Below are 17514 nucleotides of genomic sequence, written 5' to 3'. Positions count from 1 at the left end.
GGGTTTTCATGGCAATATACGGAAGTAGATTGCCAGGCCTTTCTTCCACGCAGATACTGCTGCTGCCCAGGTTGGGACCCGGCCGGATTCGAACTCAGGACCGTCTGCCTTGAAGTCCAGTGCTGATGCCACTACAGCACAAGTCAGCTCCGATAAAGAACATAATTTTTTTTTAAACACTAAATATAAATATATAAGGTAGCTTATATAAGACTGTAAGACATAGGAGCAGAGTTAGGCCATTCGACGAATCTGGTCTGCACTGCTATTTCATCATGGCTGATTTATTACCCCTTCTCAACCCCATTCTGCTACCTTCTCCCTGTAACTTTGATGGCCTAGAATGAATCTATCAATCTCTGTTTTAAGTATACTCAATGACTTGGCCTCCGTAGCCATCCGTGGCAGTGAATTCCACAGAATCACCACCCTGTGGCTAAAGAAATTCCTCCTCATCTCTGTTCTAAATGGTCCCTTTATTGTGAGCTATCTAACACTTCACATATGTTAAACCTTTCATTTTGGAATCATTCTTATGAGCCTCCTCTGGACCCTCTCCAATGCTAACACGTCTTTCCTTAGATACGGTGCCACAGTACCTTGGCAGTTGCCATAACACTATTATAGCTCAGAGAATTTTGCAATTCAGTTATAGTGTCTTTCTATAAGAAATCCTTGTACATCCTTCCTGAAGAATTTGTGGTTTTTCCCAGAATGCTCTGATTTCCTCCCACAATCCCAGAGCATTTGATGGCTTTGGTCCTGTATTCACTGGAATTCAGAAGAATGAGGGGTGACCTAACTGAAGCTTATCGATTGTTGAAAAGCCTCAATATAGTGGGTGTGGAGAGGATGTTTCCTCTGGTGGGAGAGTCTAGGACACAGTGTCCTTTTAAACAGAGATAAGGAGGAATTTCTTTAGCCAGAGAGTGATGAATCTGTGGAATTCATTGCCACAGACTGCTTTGGAGGACAAGTCTTTATGCATATTTAAGGCAGGGTTTGATAGATTTTTGATTGGTCATGGATATGGGGAGAAGGCAGGAGGTTGGGACTGAGAGGGAAAATGGATCAGCCATGGTGGAGGAGACTCGATGGGCCAAATGGCCTAATACTGCTCGTATATTGTATGGTTTTTATCATGGTCAGTCCAGGGATGCACCAGGTAGGTTTATTGGTCATTGTAAATTGTTCCTGTGATTAGGTCGTTAATCAGGATTGTGGGGTTGCTGGGGCAGCGTGGGTCGGAAGGGCGGACTCCGCACTTTATCACTGAATAAATAAGTAGCTGGGCAGGTAGAAATTGCTCACAGTACTCCAAGTGCAATCTGACCAATGTCTTATATTCTAGTCCTCTCAAAATGAATGCTAATATTGCATTTGACTTCCTCGCCACAGATTCAACTTGCCAATTAACCTTCAGGGAATCCTGCACAAGAACTCCCAAGTCCCTTTGCACCTCTGATTTTTTAATTTTCTCCCCATTTAGAAAATAGTCTACACCTTAATTCCCTCTAACAAAGTGCATGACCATACACTTCCCTACACTACATTCCATCTGCCACTTTGACCATTCTCCTAATCTTTCTTCCTTTGTCTATCCTGCCTAGTATTTCCCAAAGAATTCCAAGAGACTTGTCAGGCAAGATCTCCACTTCAGGAAACTATCCTGACCTTGGCCTATTTTATTATGTGCCTGCAAGTATCCTGAATAATTGACTCCAACATCTTACCAATCACTGAGCCTATAATTTCTTACCTTCTGCCTCCCTTCTTGTTAAAGAGTGGAATGACATTAGCAATTTTCTATTCCTCGGAACCATTTCAGAATCAAGTGATTCTTAAAAGGTTATTACTTCATGCTTCCGCAATCTCTTCAGCCTCCTCTTTCAGAACACTGGGCTGTAGTCCATTTGGTCCAGATGACCTATCTACTTCCAGACCTTTCAGCTTCCCAAGTACCTTCTTCCTAGTAATATAAACTGCACTTACTTCTGCCCCTGATACTCTTGAATTTCTGACACATGCTAAGTGAAGGCTGATGGAAACTACATATTAAGTTCATACACTATTTCGTTGTCCCACATTACTACCACTCCAGTGACATTTTCAAGTGGTCCACCTTTGCCCCTCTTCTACTCTTTATATATCTGGAGAAAATTTCTGGTATAATCTTTTATATTATTGGCTAGATTACCGTCATATTTCATCTTTTCTCTCATTATAGCTTTCTTTAGTTGCTTTCTGTTGGTTTTTAAAAACTTCCAAATCCTCTAACTTCCTACTAATTTCACTATATTCTGTGCCCTCTCTTTTGCTTTTATGCTATCTTTGACTTCCCTTGTTGACTATGGTTGCTTCATGCTCCCTTTAGAATACTACTTCTTTGGGATGTATCTATCCTGCTTCTTCCGATTAGCTGTCAGAAACTCCAGCCATTGCTGCTCTGCCGTTAGCCCTGCTAGTGTCCCCTTCTTTGGCTGGATCCTGTCTCATGTCTTTGTAATTCCCTTTATTACATCTGACTTTATCTTCTCCCTCTCTCACTAAGGCTTCCTTTACCTTAAGCTCACTAATCAAATGTGGTTCATTACACAACATCAAATCCAGAATTGCTATTCCCCTATGGGCCTAACCACAAGCTGTTCTAAAAAGCCATCTCATAGGCATTCTACAAAATATCTCCTTTAGAATCCAACACCAACCTGATTTTCCCATTATACCTGCAATTGAAATCCCCATGACTATCGTAAATAACCCTTATTACATGCCAATTACATACCTTTTCTATCTCCTGGTGTGATTTGTATTCCACATCCTGGGTCCTATTCTGTATAAAACTCCCATCAGGGTCTTCTTACCCTTGCAATTCCTTAACTTTACCCAAAAGGATTCTACATCTTTCAGTCTGATGTCACCTCTTATTAAAGGTTTGATTTCATTTTTTACCAACAGATCTACCTCTCCCCTCCCCCCACCTACATCATCCTTTCAGCAGAATGAGGCCATTTGGCCCATTGAATCTGCTCTGCCATTCATCATGACTGTTACATTTTTCCTCTCAGCCCCAATCTCCTATCAAGGCCTTTCACCATTCAGTAGGCCTCAATGAAATCATTCCACATTCTCTGAATTCCAGTGAATACAGGCCCAGAGCCAGAGAATGCTCTTCATATGACAAGCTGTTTAATCCTGGAATCATTTTCATGAACCTCCTTTGAACCCTCCAATTTCAGCATATCCTTTCTAAAACCAGGGGCCCATACCTGCTCACAATTCTCCAAGTGAGGCCGCACCAAATGCTTCATAAAGTATCAGAATTACATCCTTGTTTTTATATTCTAGTCCTTTTGAAATGAATGCCAACGTTGTAATTGTCTTCCTCACCACAGACCTAATCTCCAAATTAAACTTTAGGGAATCCTGCTCAAGGACTTCCAAAGTCCTTCAAGCCTGACCTTCCTCACAGCATCACTACACATTACATCTACTTGTATGCCAAGTACCCCATCCTCAGCCCTATCAATCCGGTTCCCATCCTTTTGCCTAATCTCTCCACAGCAGCTCTAGTAAACCTACCCACAGGATATTGGTTTCCGCATGGGTTCAGTCCTAAAGGTACATAGGTTGATTGTATATCCTTAAAGTGACACTAGGCACAGGAGTGTCTCCTTCCTCTTTATCAATGCCTGACATAATATTAAGTGTTTCTATAAGGTATCCCTCGTACTCCTATTCTAACGAGTTTTTATCTTTTTCTAGATGCCAGTAAAGATGGAGCAAGGCCTGCAGTCAAGCGTTCTGTCACATCCCCTGATAAGTAAGTACTCCGTTTTGCAGGGAGTTGCTGACAGTCAGTATTTAATTAAGGCCGCTCAAAGCAGTGAGGTGACAAGACCTTGGGGTCATTGTGTTGCTGGTGCACAAATGTTGTATGATTTAATAAGAGTACTGTTCTGAGAACAGATATGATTCAAAGTCATGAGGCAGGGAGAGAAATTTACCCACTTCAAACCCATGATGTGCTTCCTTGAAATATTAACACCGTAAGATAGGAAAATCGGGCCTTTCACCCCATCAAGACTACTTCATCAATTCATTATGGCTGGTTTATTTTTCCTCTCAATCCCATTTTCCCCATATCCTTTGATATTACGGTGAGCTAATCATGAACCTATCAACCTCAGCTTTAAACATACCCTATGACATGGCCACCACAGCTCTCCATGGCAATGAATTCCATAGATTCACCACCCTCTGGCCAAAGAAATTCCTCCTCATCTCTGTTCTGAAGATATGTCTGTCTAGTCTAAAGCTGTGTCCTCTGGTCTTAGACTCCCCCACTATAGGAAACATCCTCTGAACATCCACTCTGTCTAGGCTTTTCAATATCCAATAGGTTTCAATGAGATCCACCTCCTCCCCACCTTTCTCCTAAACTCCAGTGAGTACAGGCCCAGAGCCATTAAACGCTCCTCATACCCTTTCACATTCCCGGAATCATTCTCGTGAACCTCCTCTGAACTCTCTCCAATGCCATCACATCCTTTTTTAGATAGGGGGCCCAAACTTCTCACCATACTCCACACGTGCCTGACCAATGCCTTAAAAAGCCTCAGCATTACATTCTTGCTTTTGTATGTACTTGACAGCACAGTGCAGAGAAATTCTGCTCGATTAGCCCTGGAATGTTTGATGGGCTCCGAGATTAGAGTAGCCTTGAAAACTAAATAGTAACCAAGTCGATGGTGCAGAAGGCAAATGCAATGTTGGCATTCATTTCTAGAGGTATAGAATATAAGAGCAGGGATGTGATGTTGAGGCTCTATAAGGCACTCGTGAGACCACACTTCGAGTATTGTGTGCAGTTTTGAGATCCTTATTTTAGGAAGGATATACTGACGTTGGGGAGGGTTCAGAGAAGATTCACAAGAATGATTCCAGGAATGAAAGGGTTACCGTATGAGGAACATTGGCAGCTCTTGGGCTGTATTCCCTGGAATTCAGGAGAATGAGGAGGGTTCTCATAGAAACATTCCAAATGTTAAAAAGCCTGATATAGCAAAGTTATTTCCCAGGGATTCTAGGACAAGAGGGCACAACTTCAGGGTTGAAGGACGTCCTTTTGGAACTGAGATGCAGAGAAATTACTTTAGTCAGAGGGTGGTAAATCTGTGGAATTTGTTGCCACAAGCGGCTGTGGAGGCCAAGTCATTGGGTGTATTTAAGGCAGAGATAGATGGGTTCTTGATTAGCCAGCGCATCAAAGGGTATGGGGTGAAGGCAGGGGAGTAGGGATGACTGGAAGAATTAGATCAGCCATGACTGAACGGGGGAGCAAACTCGATGGGCCGAATGTCCTACTTCTGCTCCTATATTTTATGGTCTAAATACTGTAATGTATACAACATGTTTACTTCTCTTTCGTGGTCAGAGTCAGTGTCACCCAGAGCTAAACTTATACATATTCCCCATTTGTGTCTCATCCCAATTGGCACTCATGCCTGGTTCCTGACAGTGGGTATAGACTGAACCATGGCCAACCCCGGAGAGAGATCCCTGACTAGCTGATAGGGACAGGAAACAAGAGGTGAATTTGTTATGTTATCATCTCAGTTCTGAGGTACATTGTAATTGTCCATCTTTCCCAGTGCCTTGCATCAGCTCAGGAAAAGCAGGAGATAAGACACTGCACTGCAAACCATTTAGAATTGATTTTTTAGGCACATTACCAGTAATGACCTGCATTTCTGTGTCACCTGTAACATGACATGATTGGCCATGGTTTAAAAATAAAAGGCATCATTTGAAAACAGTGAGGATTTTGGAAATCCAGAGAGCAACACACAAAAAATATTGGAGGAACTCAGCAGGTCATGCATAATCTGTGGAAGTGAATAAATAGTCAAGTGATGGTGAAGGGTCTCAGCCCAAAATACTGACTGTTTGCTTCCCTTCATAGATGTTGCTTGACCTGCTGGGTTCCTCCAGAATATTTTGAATTTTTTTTAATGCATTTTTTTAAACCATGGTCCAACATAGGTCAGTGAACAGGATGTGTTGTGAGTTAAGAACAGAATATGTATTCTTACTTACTTAGATACAGCACAGGAACAAGCCTTTCTGGCCTAATGAGCCCGCACCACTCAATTAAACCCATATGACCCAATACCCTGCTAATCCATATGTCTTTAGAATATGGGAGGAGGCCGAATCATCCAGAGGAAATGCACACCGTCACAAGGAGAACTTACAAACTCCTTAAGGACCGTGGCGGAATTCAACTAGGGTCGCTGCAATAGCATTGTGGTACCCATGTTAGTTCAAAACTTGCAGTAAACTTTATTATTATTACTGATTTGGATATAAAATCAAAGTATTTTCATCCAACCCACTGGACAAGGATCTAACCTTAAACTATGACCCATAGCTAGCTTCCATGCTATTTATAAAGGGTTGTGGGAGATGTCAGTGTTCCTTCCCAAGACTAACACCTTTTTTTTTTCTCCTTCTCTCCAACTGTAAACAGCAAGCTATTAAACGTGAACAAGAAGGCCAAACCAGATGGGTCCTAACTCTCTTGTGCATAGTGAACTGTCGCCTTTTTATTTCATACACCTAAGAACATGCTTGGCTTAGAATCCACCTTGGTATGCCGGCGCACATTCTGTTTGGAGGGTTTCGTTTCAGTAGAGAACAGTCTTCGCTTTTGTTACCGTTCATTTAAAATGAGGACTGCATCTCAGCGGAAACCTGCAGTGAACTGATGGTGTTACTTGAAGCAAAGGCGCCCTGTTGCGTGGAATTTCATTCATTTGCCAAATTATCTATTGTCGATTTATACAGACTTTCTCATCAGAGTAAACCGACTTGATTTTGTTTTTCTAGTTCCTTCTCTTTCCTGACCTTGTGATTCTTACTCATTTTGACAAAATGCACATCAGGGCCAGAATACTCACCCAGTCAGACGTTCTGTAAAAGGGAAGTGACACTTGGGATTCCAGGTGTCCTCCGCTCTTTGCCTGCTTCTGCCCTTCTCAGAGTAACTGGGAATCACTCATTTTACACCCTGCTGTTTGGGGGAATTTTGTAGTGAAAACCACTAATTCCACTCCACCCTGTCTCCAGTCTGTTCTGTTTGACAACTGAAGCAACTCCTGGAGCCCTGGTAAATGCATGTGTACTCATATCCTGTATCTTCTCAGAGGGAATTTGGAATATAGTTTGTTTTCATGCCCTCTTACAACACCTATTATAGGTCAGGAAAAACCTCTGTGCAACTGGTATATTAAGTTATGAGGTTTTGTATTAGATGGCTGCAGGGAGAGGAGGAGTAGAAATTAATTCCATCACTAGAGTTATGGGAACTTTACTGCAGAAAGTGAATGTAGAGGAGGAAGGCAAGATTTTATTTTTTGTTTTGATTATAATCTCTATAGTTTTGCCTGAGGCAGCTCTATTTTTATCCAGTCGCAGGTTGGGGACATCATTGTTACCCTTTCTTAGTTGCTCTTGGTGAGCTGCTGCCTTCAGCCTTCCCATGTGAAGCTGCTCACACTACCCAGGTGGGTTGGGATTAGCAAGATAGTTCCAAGAGAGGAATGGTGTGTGACTTTTCCTTGTGCCTGTGGTCGCATGGAGTGGATGAAAGGATGTGGTGAGCAGTATATAGTTACTCTGGATGGTCATATTCTTAATAAAGTGTTGTGTGGACTTGCTGCTTAAACAAGAGATGGTTATGTATCTCAGACTTTCGTGAGCAGGTGGTAGGAGGGAGACTGTCTGAGAATAAAATGCTTCTGCTTTAGTGCCTGACAGTCGATAACAGCAGGAGATGTAAGTGTGAAGATCATTTCACCATCTTTGTGTTGAAAAATGCACAATTGTATGCACTCTGCACACAATCCCTCAAGTTCAGTGTACATGTTGTTACTGAACACTGCCTCCGAGCCCGGTTGTCACTGAATAATAATGGGAAAGGTGGAGTGTGGAATGGGAGGATTCTGCATCTGCATGTGTGGCATCTGCAGGAAAGAAATATCCCCAAAAGCAAGGCAGTTGCCAAATAAACACAACGTCGGAGTGTGAGCTATTGAAACATCGTAGGGCTGAGTCATTTTAGCCTGCCTTCAGCATTGTATTTAGCTTGTCATGGTGTGTTTCTGAACACAAGAGCCCTGTTTTGGAAACAGCTCAGGTCAGTATGAGTTACACTCACAAGATCAAGTGGAAACATCCCCAAGCGGTTAAGTAATCACATGGGCTATAAGTTCTGAGTTTAAGCAAGTGTGCCATTCTACTTGCTTATGGGTACCAACCATTGCATGGAAACGATGAGGACAGAATCTCCTCTCTGAAGTGTTGTGTGGAAAATTTATATTCTTCCTAGTTTAATGGGCAGAGGTTTTCAGAAACTCCTTAAATCTTTATTGTCAGAAGGGGAGCCTCATCTGGTCCTTCTCATAACAGGTGTAGTGGGAGGACAATCCTGTTTGGTTCCTTTATACTTGTGCCTCTGAAGAGGCAACTGACCAGTAAATATCTTGAGCCCAATCTAAGAATGGCTGAAGGAACTGAAACTAGATTGGAAGACTACCTGGGCAATAGATTCTTCTTTTTAAACTAGTTCTGTGCCAAGTGTTCTAAACGTTGTATATTTTATCCTCTGCAGTGCTTGCCAGGGACACACCAATTAATTCATTTGTGTTCCTTTTCCTCAAAGTTGACACTTAAGCATTAGAATCTGCAGCCTTCTGATCGATGCCTGGCATTGTTCTCCAAGGATTTCTTTGGCATGCCAATGTAATTCTTTCCCCCTCTGCCACTGATGGTCCTGCGTAACCCATTATTCCTTTCAGTTTAATGGCTAGACTCCAAATAGACCAGAACCCAAATGTACCAATACTTTAGCCAGTGCTGCATTGATAGACCAGTATTAACCAGTATGGTATCCCAGTGATAAACAGTTTACCAGTGTTATACTATGAAAACAAGACAACGTTTTTATAAGCTCTGTGGTGAAAGAAAATATTCATCGTACAAAGTCCAGGGAAGTAATGTTACCCTTCTGTCAAATTAAACTTGCACACCTTGAAACCATGATAGGTATACTCAGCAGTTTTGCAAGAACAATAATAATAATGAAGCCAGCTAATGTTGAGATTGTGGTGATTCAGATCTTTGCCACAGGTAGTTGAGAATTTCCTTTGACAAATATTTCAATCTATCCATAAGTTATGTTTGACACCTGTATGTTCCATATGGAAAAAGAAACAGCCTTTTTAAAATCTCTTGTGAAAGAAAATGCTCATTAGACAATACCCTGGGAAATAATGTTACCCTTCTGACAAATTAAACTTGCATAGCTCAGAACTGGTACTGATTGAAGGGTCAAAGCCAGACATTTGAGTCTGGGTGGGAGCACTGATGTTGGTGATCATGAATTCCGTTCAGCAGTTGGGTTGTCACACCAAATCACTGTCCAGAGAGATCAAACAGCACTTCCAATGGAGACAGTATTAAAATCATCCTGGTTTTATGTGCCAGGTTGTGGCAAAACTACAATTATATTTTAAAATATAATAACTGAGCCTGCATTTTTAAAATGACATAGCTTTCCAGGAGGATCTGAGAGGAGCCAGCAAATGTTCCCTCCCCTTCCCTATATTTTGAACCATTTTGCAAAGATTATGGAATTTGTCTATCTGGATTTCATAACTTTAGAATCTGTACATATGATTATAAGCTTTTTTTCCCTTCCCCTTTTCCCGGATCAATCCTGTCAGTCAGAGATTGAAAGAGCACCTGGCTGACAAACCAGAAGGCATTTTCTTTAAGCTTGTGGATCAGAGCACACAGTTTGTTTGCTTCAGTGGAAGGGTCAGTGGCGAAGTTGGAAGGTTTTTGTTCATGGGCGAAGAGCTGTTGTCTCTGTACAGGGTATGTGCTTAAATGATGGAAAACAAGAAAAGGCCAGAATTTGGCTGCAATGGTTTTGTAATATTATGTACAGCTTAGATAGGAAGTGTGCTAATGTGTTATTTTTTATTTTTTAAAGAAAGGTTTTGTATAGTTTATACATGTTTAAAATGAGCAGAATGGGTGGGGGGTGGTGTTGGGAAAACACGGGTAGTTTAGAATTTACTCTCCATCTATTCCTTAGCCCCAAATGCTGTCTGTAACTATGTTTCCCTCACGCTGTGAAGTTGGTACCATTTCTCTGTACATCTCTGCTGCTTGTATCAGTTGTAATGAATTTATATTTTTTGGATTAAAGGAAAAACACAAAAAAATTGTCCATTGTAGAAAAGTCAAATTATAAATCATTTTGCTATCTTTTGTGCTTTTTTTGAATAAAATCTGTTTTTGAATACATGGTTTGGTTCTGCTTGTTAACATTACGATCTAAAGATAAGCTTTATTGACACATGTACATCGAAACACGGAAACAAACAGTGAAATGTGTCATTCGTATTAAAGACCAACACAGTCTGAAGATGTGATGGGGGAACCCCGCAAGTGTCACTATACTTCCGGTTCCAACCTACCTTATCTACAACTCACTAACCTTAACCCATACATCTTTGAAATGTGGAAGGAAACCGGGGCACCCAGTGGGTGCACACACTGTCACAAGGAGAACATACACACTCCTTACAGACAGTAGCGGGATTCGAACCCTGTTCTTACAGCTGGCATGCTGTAAAGTATTGCTGTAAACATTATATTACCATGCTGCATGAAATGTAAACTTAACCTCTTTCTTGTGCATTTGTGTTTTAATGCTCACTTAAATTCCCCCTTTCTCCAAGATCTCTTAAATGAACTGTGGTTCAAAATGCAGCCAGGTGGTTTGGTCATTCGGTCTCAATTATTACAATCACTTTTTATTTCTTTTTGGTGGGGGGGATTCATTTTACCAACACCAGAATTTCAATGGTTCAAGTTAATATCAGAGAATATATCCAGGATACAACCTGAAATCCTTTCTCTTCACAAACTTCCACAAAACAGGGAAAAAATCCATAAGAATGAATGACAGAAAACAAGGCCCCCCCCCCCCCAACCCAACGTCCAAGCAATAGCAGAGACCATGATCTAGAGTCCATCAACATTAAACAAAGTGGCTTGCTGAAAAAGAGACCATACCAGTAGATCTGGAGTCACATAGAGGCCAGTGTAGTAAGGAGTGCAAATCTCTGAGGCTGGGGGTGAGGGCGTCAATGAAACAAACTGTTTTCCTTTGCAAGTCTATGGAATTTAAGTTTTACACTTAAGTCTAGATCTCTGCAGTTCCAGTCCAATTACAACCACAGCATCACCTCTAATACAACATGAAGGTAAAATATGATAGTGCTATGTGTTCGCTATCTGTTGTATCTAACGATAACAGGAAACCTGTGCGTGAGATTTTAAAAGTGGAAAAGCTGTTGACTGGAACACTTACACTCTCTCAACCTCAGAAGTCTGAGTCTAGTGGTACGAAAAGTCATCACACCGACAGTCCATTACTACTGTGCTTGTCATTCACGGAACGTTGCAGTACCACTTTCCTGGCCATTGAATCTCACTGTAATTCTCATCTGCCCAGTCTGCCTGGAGTTGCCTTCACATGCTGGGACAGTCTATCTCACCAGGACATGAGGATGCCAACTACCCTCACCTGGTCTAGCCTGTCAAAGCGGTGTCCACTGTCAAATGCACACAGATACTTGGAGACACAGATGAGAGCTGAGTGTCCAGTGGGGAATAAAGGTGAGGGAGCTGCCTCAGAATGAACAGGGCAAGCCCCTTCACCAGATGTGCTACCCCTCACTGGACACCCCGGTCCCACATAGAGATATGGCAGGTAACACACACAAAATGCTAGTGGAACACAGCAGGCCAGGCAGCATCTATAAGAAGTACTGTCGACAGTTCGGGCCGAGACCCTTCGTCAGGACTAACTGAAAGGAAAGATAGTAAGAGATTTGAAACTAGTGGGGGGAGGGGAAAATGCAAAATGAAGCGGGTGGGATGAAGCTAAGAGCTGGAAAGGTGATTGGCGAAAGTGAAACAGCTGGAGAAGGGAAAGGATCATGGGACGGGAGGCCTTGGGAGAAAGAAAGGGGGAGGGGGGAAGCACCAGAGGGAGATGGAGAACAGGCAAACAACTAAATATGTCAGGGATGGGGTAAGAAGGGGAGGAGGGGCATTAACGGAAGTTAGAGAAGCCAATGTTCATGCCATCAGATTGGAGGTTACCCAGACGGTATATAAGACGGTATCCAACCTGAGTTTGGATTCATTTTGACAATAGAGGAGGCCATGGATAGACATATCAGAATGGGAATGGGACGTGGAATTAAAATGTGTGGCCACAGGGAGATCCTGCTTTCTCTGGCGGACCAAGCGTAGGTGTTCAGCGAAACGGTCTCCCAGTCTGCATCAAGTCTCAGCAATATATAAAAGGCCACACCAAGAGCACTGGACGCAGTATACCACACCAGCCAACTCACAGGTGAAGTGTCACCTCACCTGGAAGGACTGTCTGGGGCCCTGAATGGTGGTGAGGGAGGAAGTGTAAGGGCAGGTGTAGCACTTGTTCCACTTACAAGGATAAGTGCCAGGAGGGAGATCGGTGGGAAGGGATGGGGGGGACGAGTGGACAAGGGAGTCACGTAGGGAGCGATCCCTGTAGAAAGCAGAAAGGGGGGGGGGAAGATGTGCTTGGTAGTGGGATCCCGTTGGAGGTGGCGGAAGTTACGGAGAATTATACGTCAGACCTGGAGGCTGGTGGGGTGGTAGGTGAGGACAAGGGGAACCCTATCCCGAGTGGGGTGGCAGGCGGATGGGGTGAGGGCAGATGTGCCAGAAATGGGAGAGATGCATTTGAGAGCAGAGTTGATGGTGGAAGAAGGGAAGCCTCTTTGTTTAAAAAAGGAAGACATCTCCTTCGTCCTGGAATGAAAAGCCTCATCCTGAGAGCAGATGCGGCAGAGATGGAGGAATTGTGAGAAGGGGATAGCATTTTTGCAAGAGACAGGGTGGGAAGAGGAATAGTCCAGGTATTTAAAAAAGGAAGACATCTCCTTCGTCCTGGAATGAAAAGCCTCATCCTGAGAGCAGATTTAAAAAAGGAAGACATCTCCTTCATCCCGGAATGGAAAGCTTTAAAAAAAGGAAGACATCTCCTTCGTTTAAAAAAGGAAGGGATATGGCAGGTGTTGGGTTGATTTGAAATCCTACAGATGGGTTTCTGAAGACATCCCAGTGCTAGGGCCTGGACCACTGAAGCCATGGCAGCCAATGTGGGTGAGCTAGAATGAACTGAGATTTCAAGATTATTGTCATTCTTCATCACACAAGTGTAAAGGAGAACAAAATGATTGTTACTCTGGATCCAGTGCAGCATGAATAGACACAATAAATATAAAAGCAATCCTATAAAACAAAATGTGCAAGTAACTGTTTTGAGTGTGGCTGTGCTTAAGATTTGCTTGTATACATAGACTGATCATATGTGCATAAATTGACACTGAGTGCAGGAGTATCAAGCACAAGATGACAGACCGGAAATGATAATGTGACTCTTGGCGAGGGGAACTCTCGGTAGTAGCAGGGCTTATGAACACAGTGGGATGTGGGATAGTGACTGGCACTGTGTGAAGTGTAACGGTAAAGTGAAAGAGCCTGGGGGAGGGTGAAGGGAGCTGAGGGGCTGTGAAGAGGAGAGACTGAAGTGGATTTTGTGATGGTGGTGGTGGGTTAATCGGTGGAGGTTATTGGGATGGCTGTTAGTCTAGCAGAGGGAAGTGAAAAGTCAGGCAAGAATGTTAACACGTACAAAAGTTGGATGAACTCAGCAGGTCAGGCAGCATCCGTTGAAATGAGCAATCAATGTTTTGGGCCAAGATCCTTCATCAGGCAAGCATGTTAATTTCTATCTAGAGCAACAAACTCAAGATGCAAGAGGCACTCAGCAGGTTAGGCATCATCACTGGAGAGTTGTGGCCTAGATAAAGTGGATGTGGAGAGGATGTTTCCTATAGTGGGGAATCTAGGACCAGAGGGCACAGCCTCCATTTCAAACAGAGATAAGGAAGAATTTCTTTAGCCAGAGGATGGTGAAATCTGTGGAATTCACTGCCACGAGGATTGTGCAGGCCATCGTTGGATATATTTAAAGTGGTTGTTGACAGGTTCTTGATTAGTAAGGGTGTCAAAGATTATGGAGAGAGGGCAGGAGAATGGGGTTGAGAGGGATAATGAGTTGGCCCTGATGGAATAGTAGAGCAGACTCAATGGGCTGAGTGGCCTAATTCTGTTCCTATGTCTTAAGCTCTGTAGTCTTATGGAGAGGAATAAACAGCTCAAGTTTTGGGCTGAGAGTTTCTATGCTTTCTAGGTAATTTCCAGGTTTTGTCAGGCCTGGGGAAAATGTTGAGAAATGGCAATGATGTGACACAGTGATACAACCACTGCCTCAGAGACCCGTGTTCAATCCTGAGCTGCATGGGGTTAACACATCTTCCCTGTTACAGTAAGGGTCCTAAAGATGGGTAAGTGGTACAAGAATACAAAAGTGGAACTTTCACATTCCTTTGAACAGAACATCCTACAAAAAGTAGTGGATACATCCCAGTCCATCACAGGTAAAGCCCTCCCCACCACTGAGTGCATCTACGTGGAGCATTGTCTCAGGGAAGCAGCATCCATCATCAGGGACCCCACCATCCAGGACATCCCGTCTTCTCACCGCTACCGTCAGAAAGAAGGTGCAGGAGCCTCAAGACCCACACTACCATCAGCAACATTTATGACCCTCAACTATCAGACTCTTGAACTAGAAGAGAGAACTTCACTCCAGTTCACTCACCTCAATAGTGAACTATTCCCACAACCCGTGGACTCACTTTACTTTTTTTTGTAATTTATGTTTTTATTTAAGTTCATCATCAAACAAACATTTCCATAAAATGTATTTCAGACATTGTACCTATATATCATATAATCATATATATCACAAAATCTCCACAAAGTATTTATCTGAGGTACACACATAGAAAAGAGTGGAAAGAAAAAACAAGCAAAAGGAAAGAACTATGTACAAGTAGGGAGTGATCTTTTTTTTTTACAACAGATTCATTGATTTGTGAGAATAAAATTAGGCCTATGAGGCATAATTTAGTTAAACCATTTTTCCCCGTATGAACCAAATTGTTCCAAATTGGATAAAATTCTCTTACATTTGATTGGATTTACTAGCCCATTGACATTAAGAGAAATGAATTTTACCTTGTCCTTAGCCATCTGTATTTATCTGTCAATGTATCATTGAAATTAGAATAAAACTTAATCGATCTACTCCCTGAACAAATAAGAACCAAGAAACACAAATAATAACAAAAATGACAAAAGGCTGAGGTCTCTAGTAGATGACCCTGCGTTGAGCTAGAGAAAATGTCTAGCTGTGGGGGTTAACCCCTCCTACTTGTGAGTTGAGGGCCCCCATTGCAGGATTCATAAAATTCAGTGAACAAATCCATTACACAGAAAAGATTTCCCTGTGTACTCCTCCTATATATATATATATATATACACATACACACACACATAGATTACACACATATATATATTCTCATTTTGGTGGGGAAAAAGGAGTAAGTGAGCGAATAAAGAATAACAACTAAGTAATATAAAATTCACATTATAATAAGTATTACTCGAGATAGGTATATCACCGTGTACTTTTGCTTCCGTTTAGCTTCTCAACATTTTTAAAGTTAGCCAAACCTTATGGCTCTTCTGAAGGGGGTGAAGACTGTCTTTGGGAAACTCCCGGTCTCTTCCTGATATATTTCTCTCGGCCTCCTCCCGTCTCCTGCTTTTTCAATTCTCGCACTATTTCCCAAGTGGAGCGGGATAATTCCTCAGTCAGGCTTTCCCTCGATTTGATCACGCTGACAGGCAACCCTCTGGCCTTCATGTCTGTAGTCACCTCTTCCACTGTCTGGTACAACCGCGTCCCGTTGTCATAAAACACTCGAAGTTTAGCAGGGTACGGAGTTTGAAATCTAATCTTTTTTTGCTTTAGTACTCGCTTTACTTTGCGTTTCTGCAGAACCGCGGGAGGGTAATCTTGGTCAAAATATATCAATTTATCGTTGAAAAACACTCTCTTCTTACCCCAGGCCCTTCGTAGAATCTCCGCCTTGGTGCTGTACCGAAGGAATTTTATTATTATTGAGTGTGGCTTTCTATCCTGGGTAGGTTTCAGGAGGAGCGCACAGTGGGCTCTCTCGACTTCCAGCTCCATAACCAAGGGAAGATCCAGCACGTCCCGCAGTAACTTTCCAACAAACTCCGTCATAGACGAGCCCTCCACTCCTTTGGGAACGTTGTAGATTCTCATATTTTTCCACTGTGATCTTCCCTCCAGGTCAAGCAGTTTACCTTCTTGGTGGTTTAATATTTTTATTGTCTTACTCAGTATCCATTCCATGTTTTGAATGTGATCTTCCACCTTCTCAATTAGAGTCTCTGCCACTGCTATTTTTTGATTGACACTGACGAGCTCTGTTTTATATCACGGAGCTGCTGTTTTATATCTTTCTGGAACTCCATTATTTCTTTCAGGATTTCAAACATATTCGCCGCTTCGCCTGAACGAGGCACAGCGTCCGCCTCGCTAGCACGTGGTCGGGTAGGAGAGCCGCTCGCTCACGCCTCTCGGACGCAGGCTCCGCAGGGTCGCTCTTTTTATTTCCATTCTTTTTCCCCATTCTTGCCCCTCTTTTCAGTTAAAATATTTTTTGAAAAATATTATATTTGATGGGATAACGGGGTTTAATACGTGTTTTTCCGGAGGAGCTAGTGAATTCAGCTGCCATTCTCAACGATGACATCACTGGAACCCCGTGGACTCACTTTCAAGGACTGTTCATCTCATGTTCTCGATATCTTTTGCAGCCTAACAAACAGCGATTGATTGTCTCGGGTGTTCTTCTTGTGATCCTGTTGGACATTGGTAATGTAGAATAGTTTGTTGGTGAGACCGATGCAGGGGAGCAGACCAGGCCCTCGTGCCAGGGTCACCTGCTGCTGCCACTCAGGAGAGGAGATGCCAGAGCTGGCGTGGGAGAGAGAACTTAAGAAGGAGTGTTGCAGGTTCACAGGAGTTCGTCCTGGTTTGCGGGTTGGCCCCTCCCATGGGTGCTGCCCTCTGCTGTTAACTCAGTTAAAGACAGGCTGGATTGTGCTCATTGGCGGCTGCCCTAGTGAGTGATGATCAGACCTCTGCTGGCTTGTTTCAGTTGACAACACTCCATGCACCAGCAATCTACAGAACATGGCTCTTGGGGACTTGGGACTATATTTTTTGTGTGTGACAATGTGTTTACTACTGTCTCATATGTGCCTTGTGTTGTGTGTGGTTGTTGGCAGTGTGTTTTGCATCTTGTCCCCCGGAGGAACATTGGTTCATTTAGCTGTTTTTCACAGGTATTCATGTATGGTTGAATGACCAGTGCAAAC

The 17514-nt window shown here is 42.8% G+C and overlaps 1 protein-coding gene across 3 annotated transcripts in view; it reads left to right on the top strand.

Annotated features, from left to right (window-relative positions):
- The window catches only part of LOC132377693 (host cell factor 1-like), a 139213-nt gene extending 128839 nt beyond the window's left edge, over window positions 1-10374 (top strand). For all 3 annotated transcript variants that reach the window (XM_059943924.1, XM_059943925.1, XM_059943923.1), the window contains 2 exons: window positions 3763-3820; window positions 6530-10374. In XM_059943924.1, coding sequence (XP_059799907.1) covers window positions 3763-3820; window positions 6530-6575 — 104 coding nt within the window. In that variant the 3' untranslated portion in view covers window positions 6576-10374. The remainder of the gene's footprint in view (window positions 1-3762; window positions 3821-6529) is intronic.
- Window positions 10375-17514: the final 7140 nt, after the last annotated feature.

The sequence above is a fragment of the Hypanus sabinus genome, chromosome 19 (genome assembly GCF_030144855.1).
Source record: "Hypanus sabinus isolate sHypSab1 chromosome 19, sHypSab1.hap1, whole genome shotgun sequence".
Lineage (NCBI taxonomy): Eukaryota > Metazoa > Chordata > Chondrichthyes > Myliobatiformes > Dasyatidae > Hypanus > Hypanus sabinus.
This window is presented reverse-complemented; position numbering and strand designations above follow the sequence as displayed.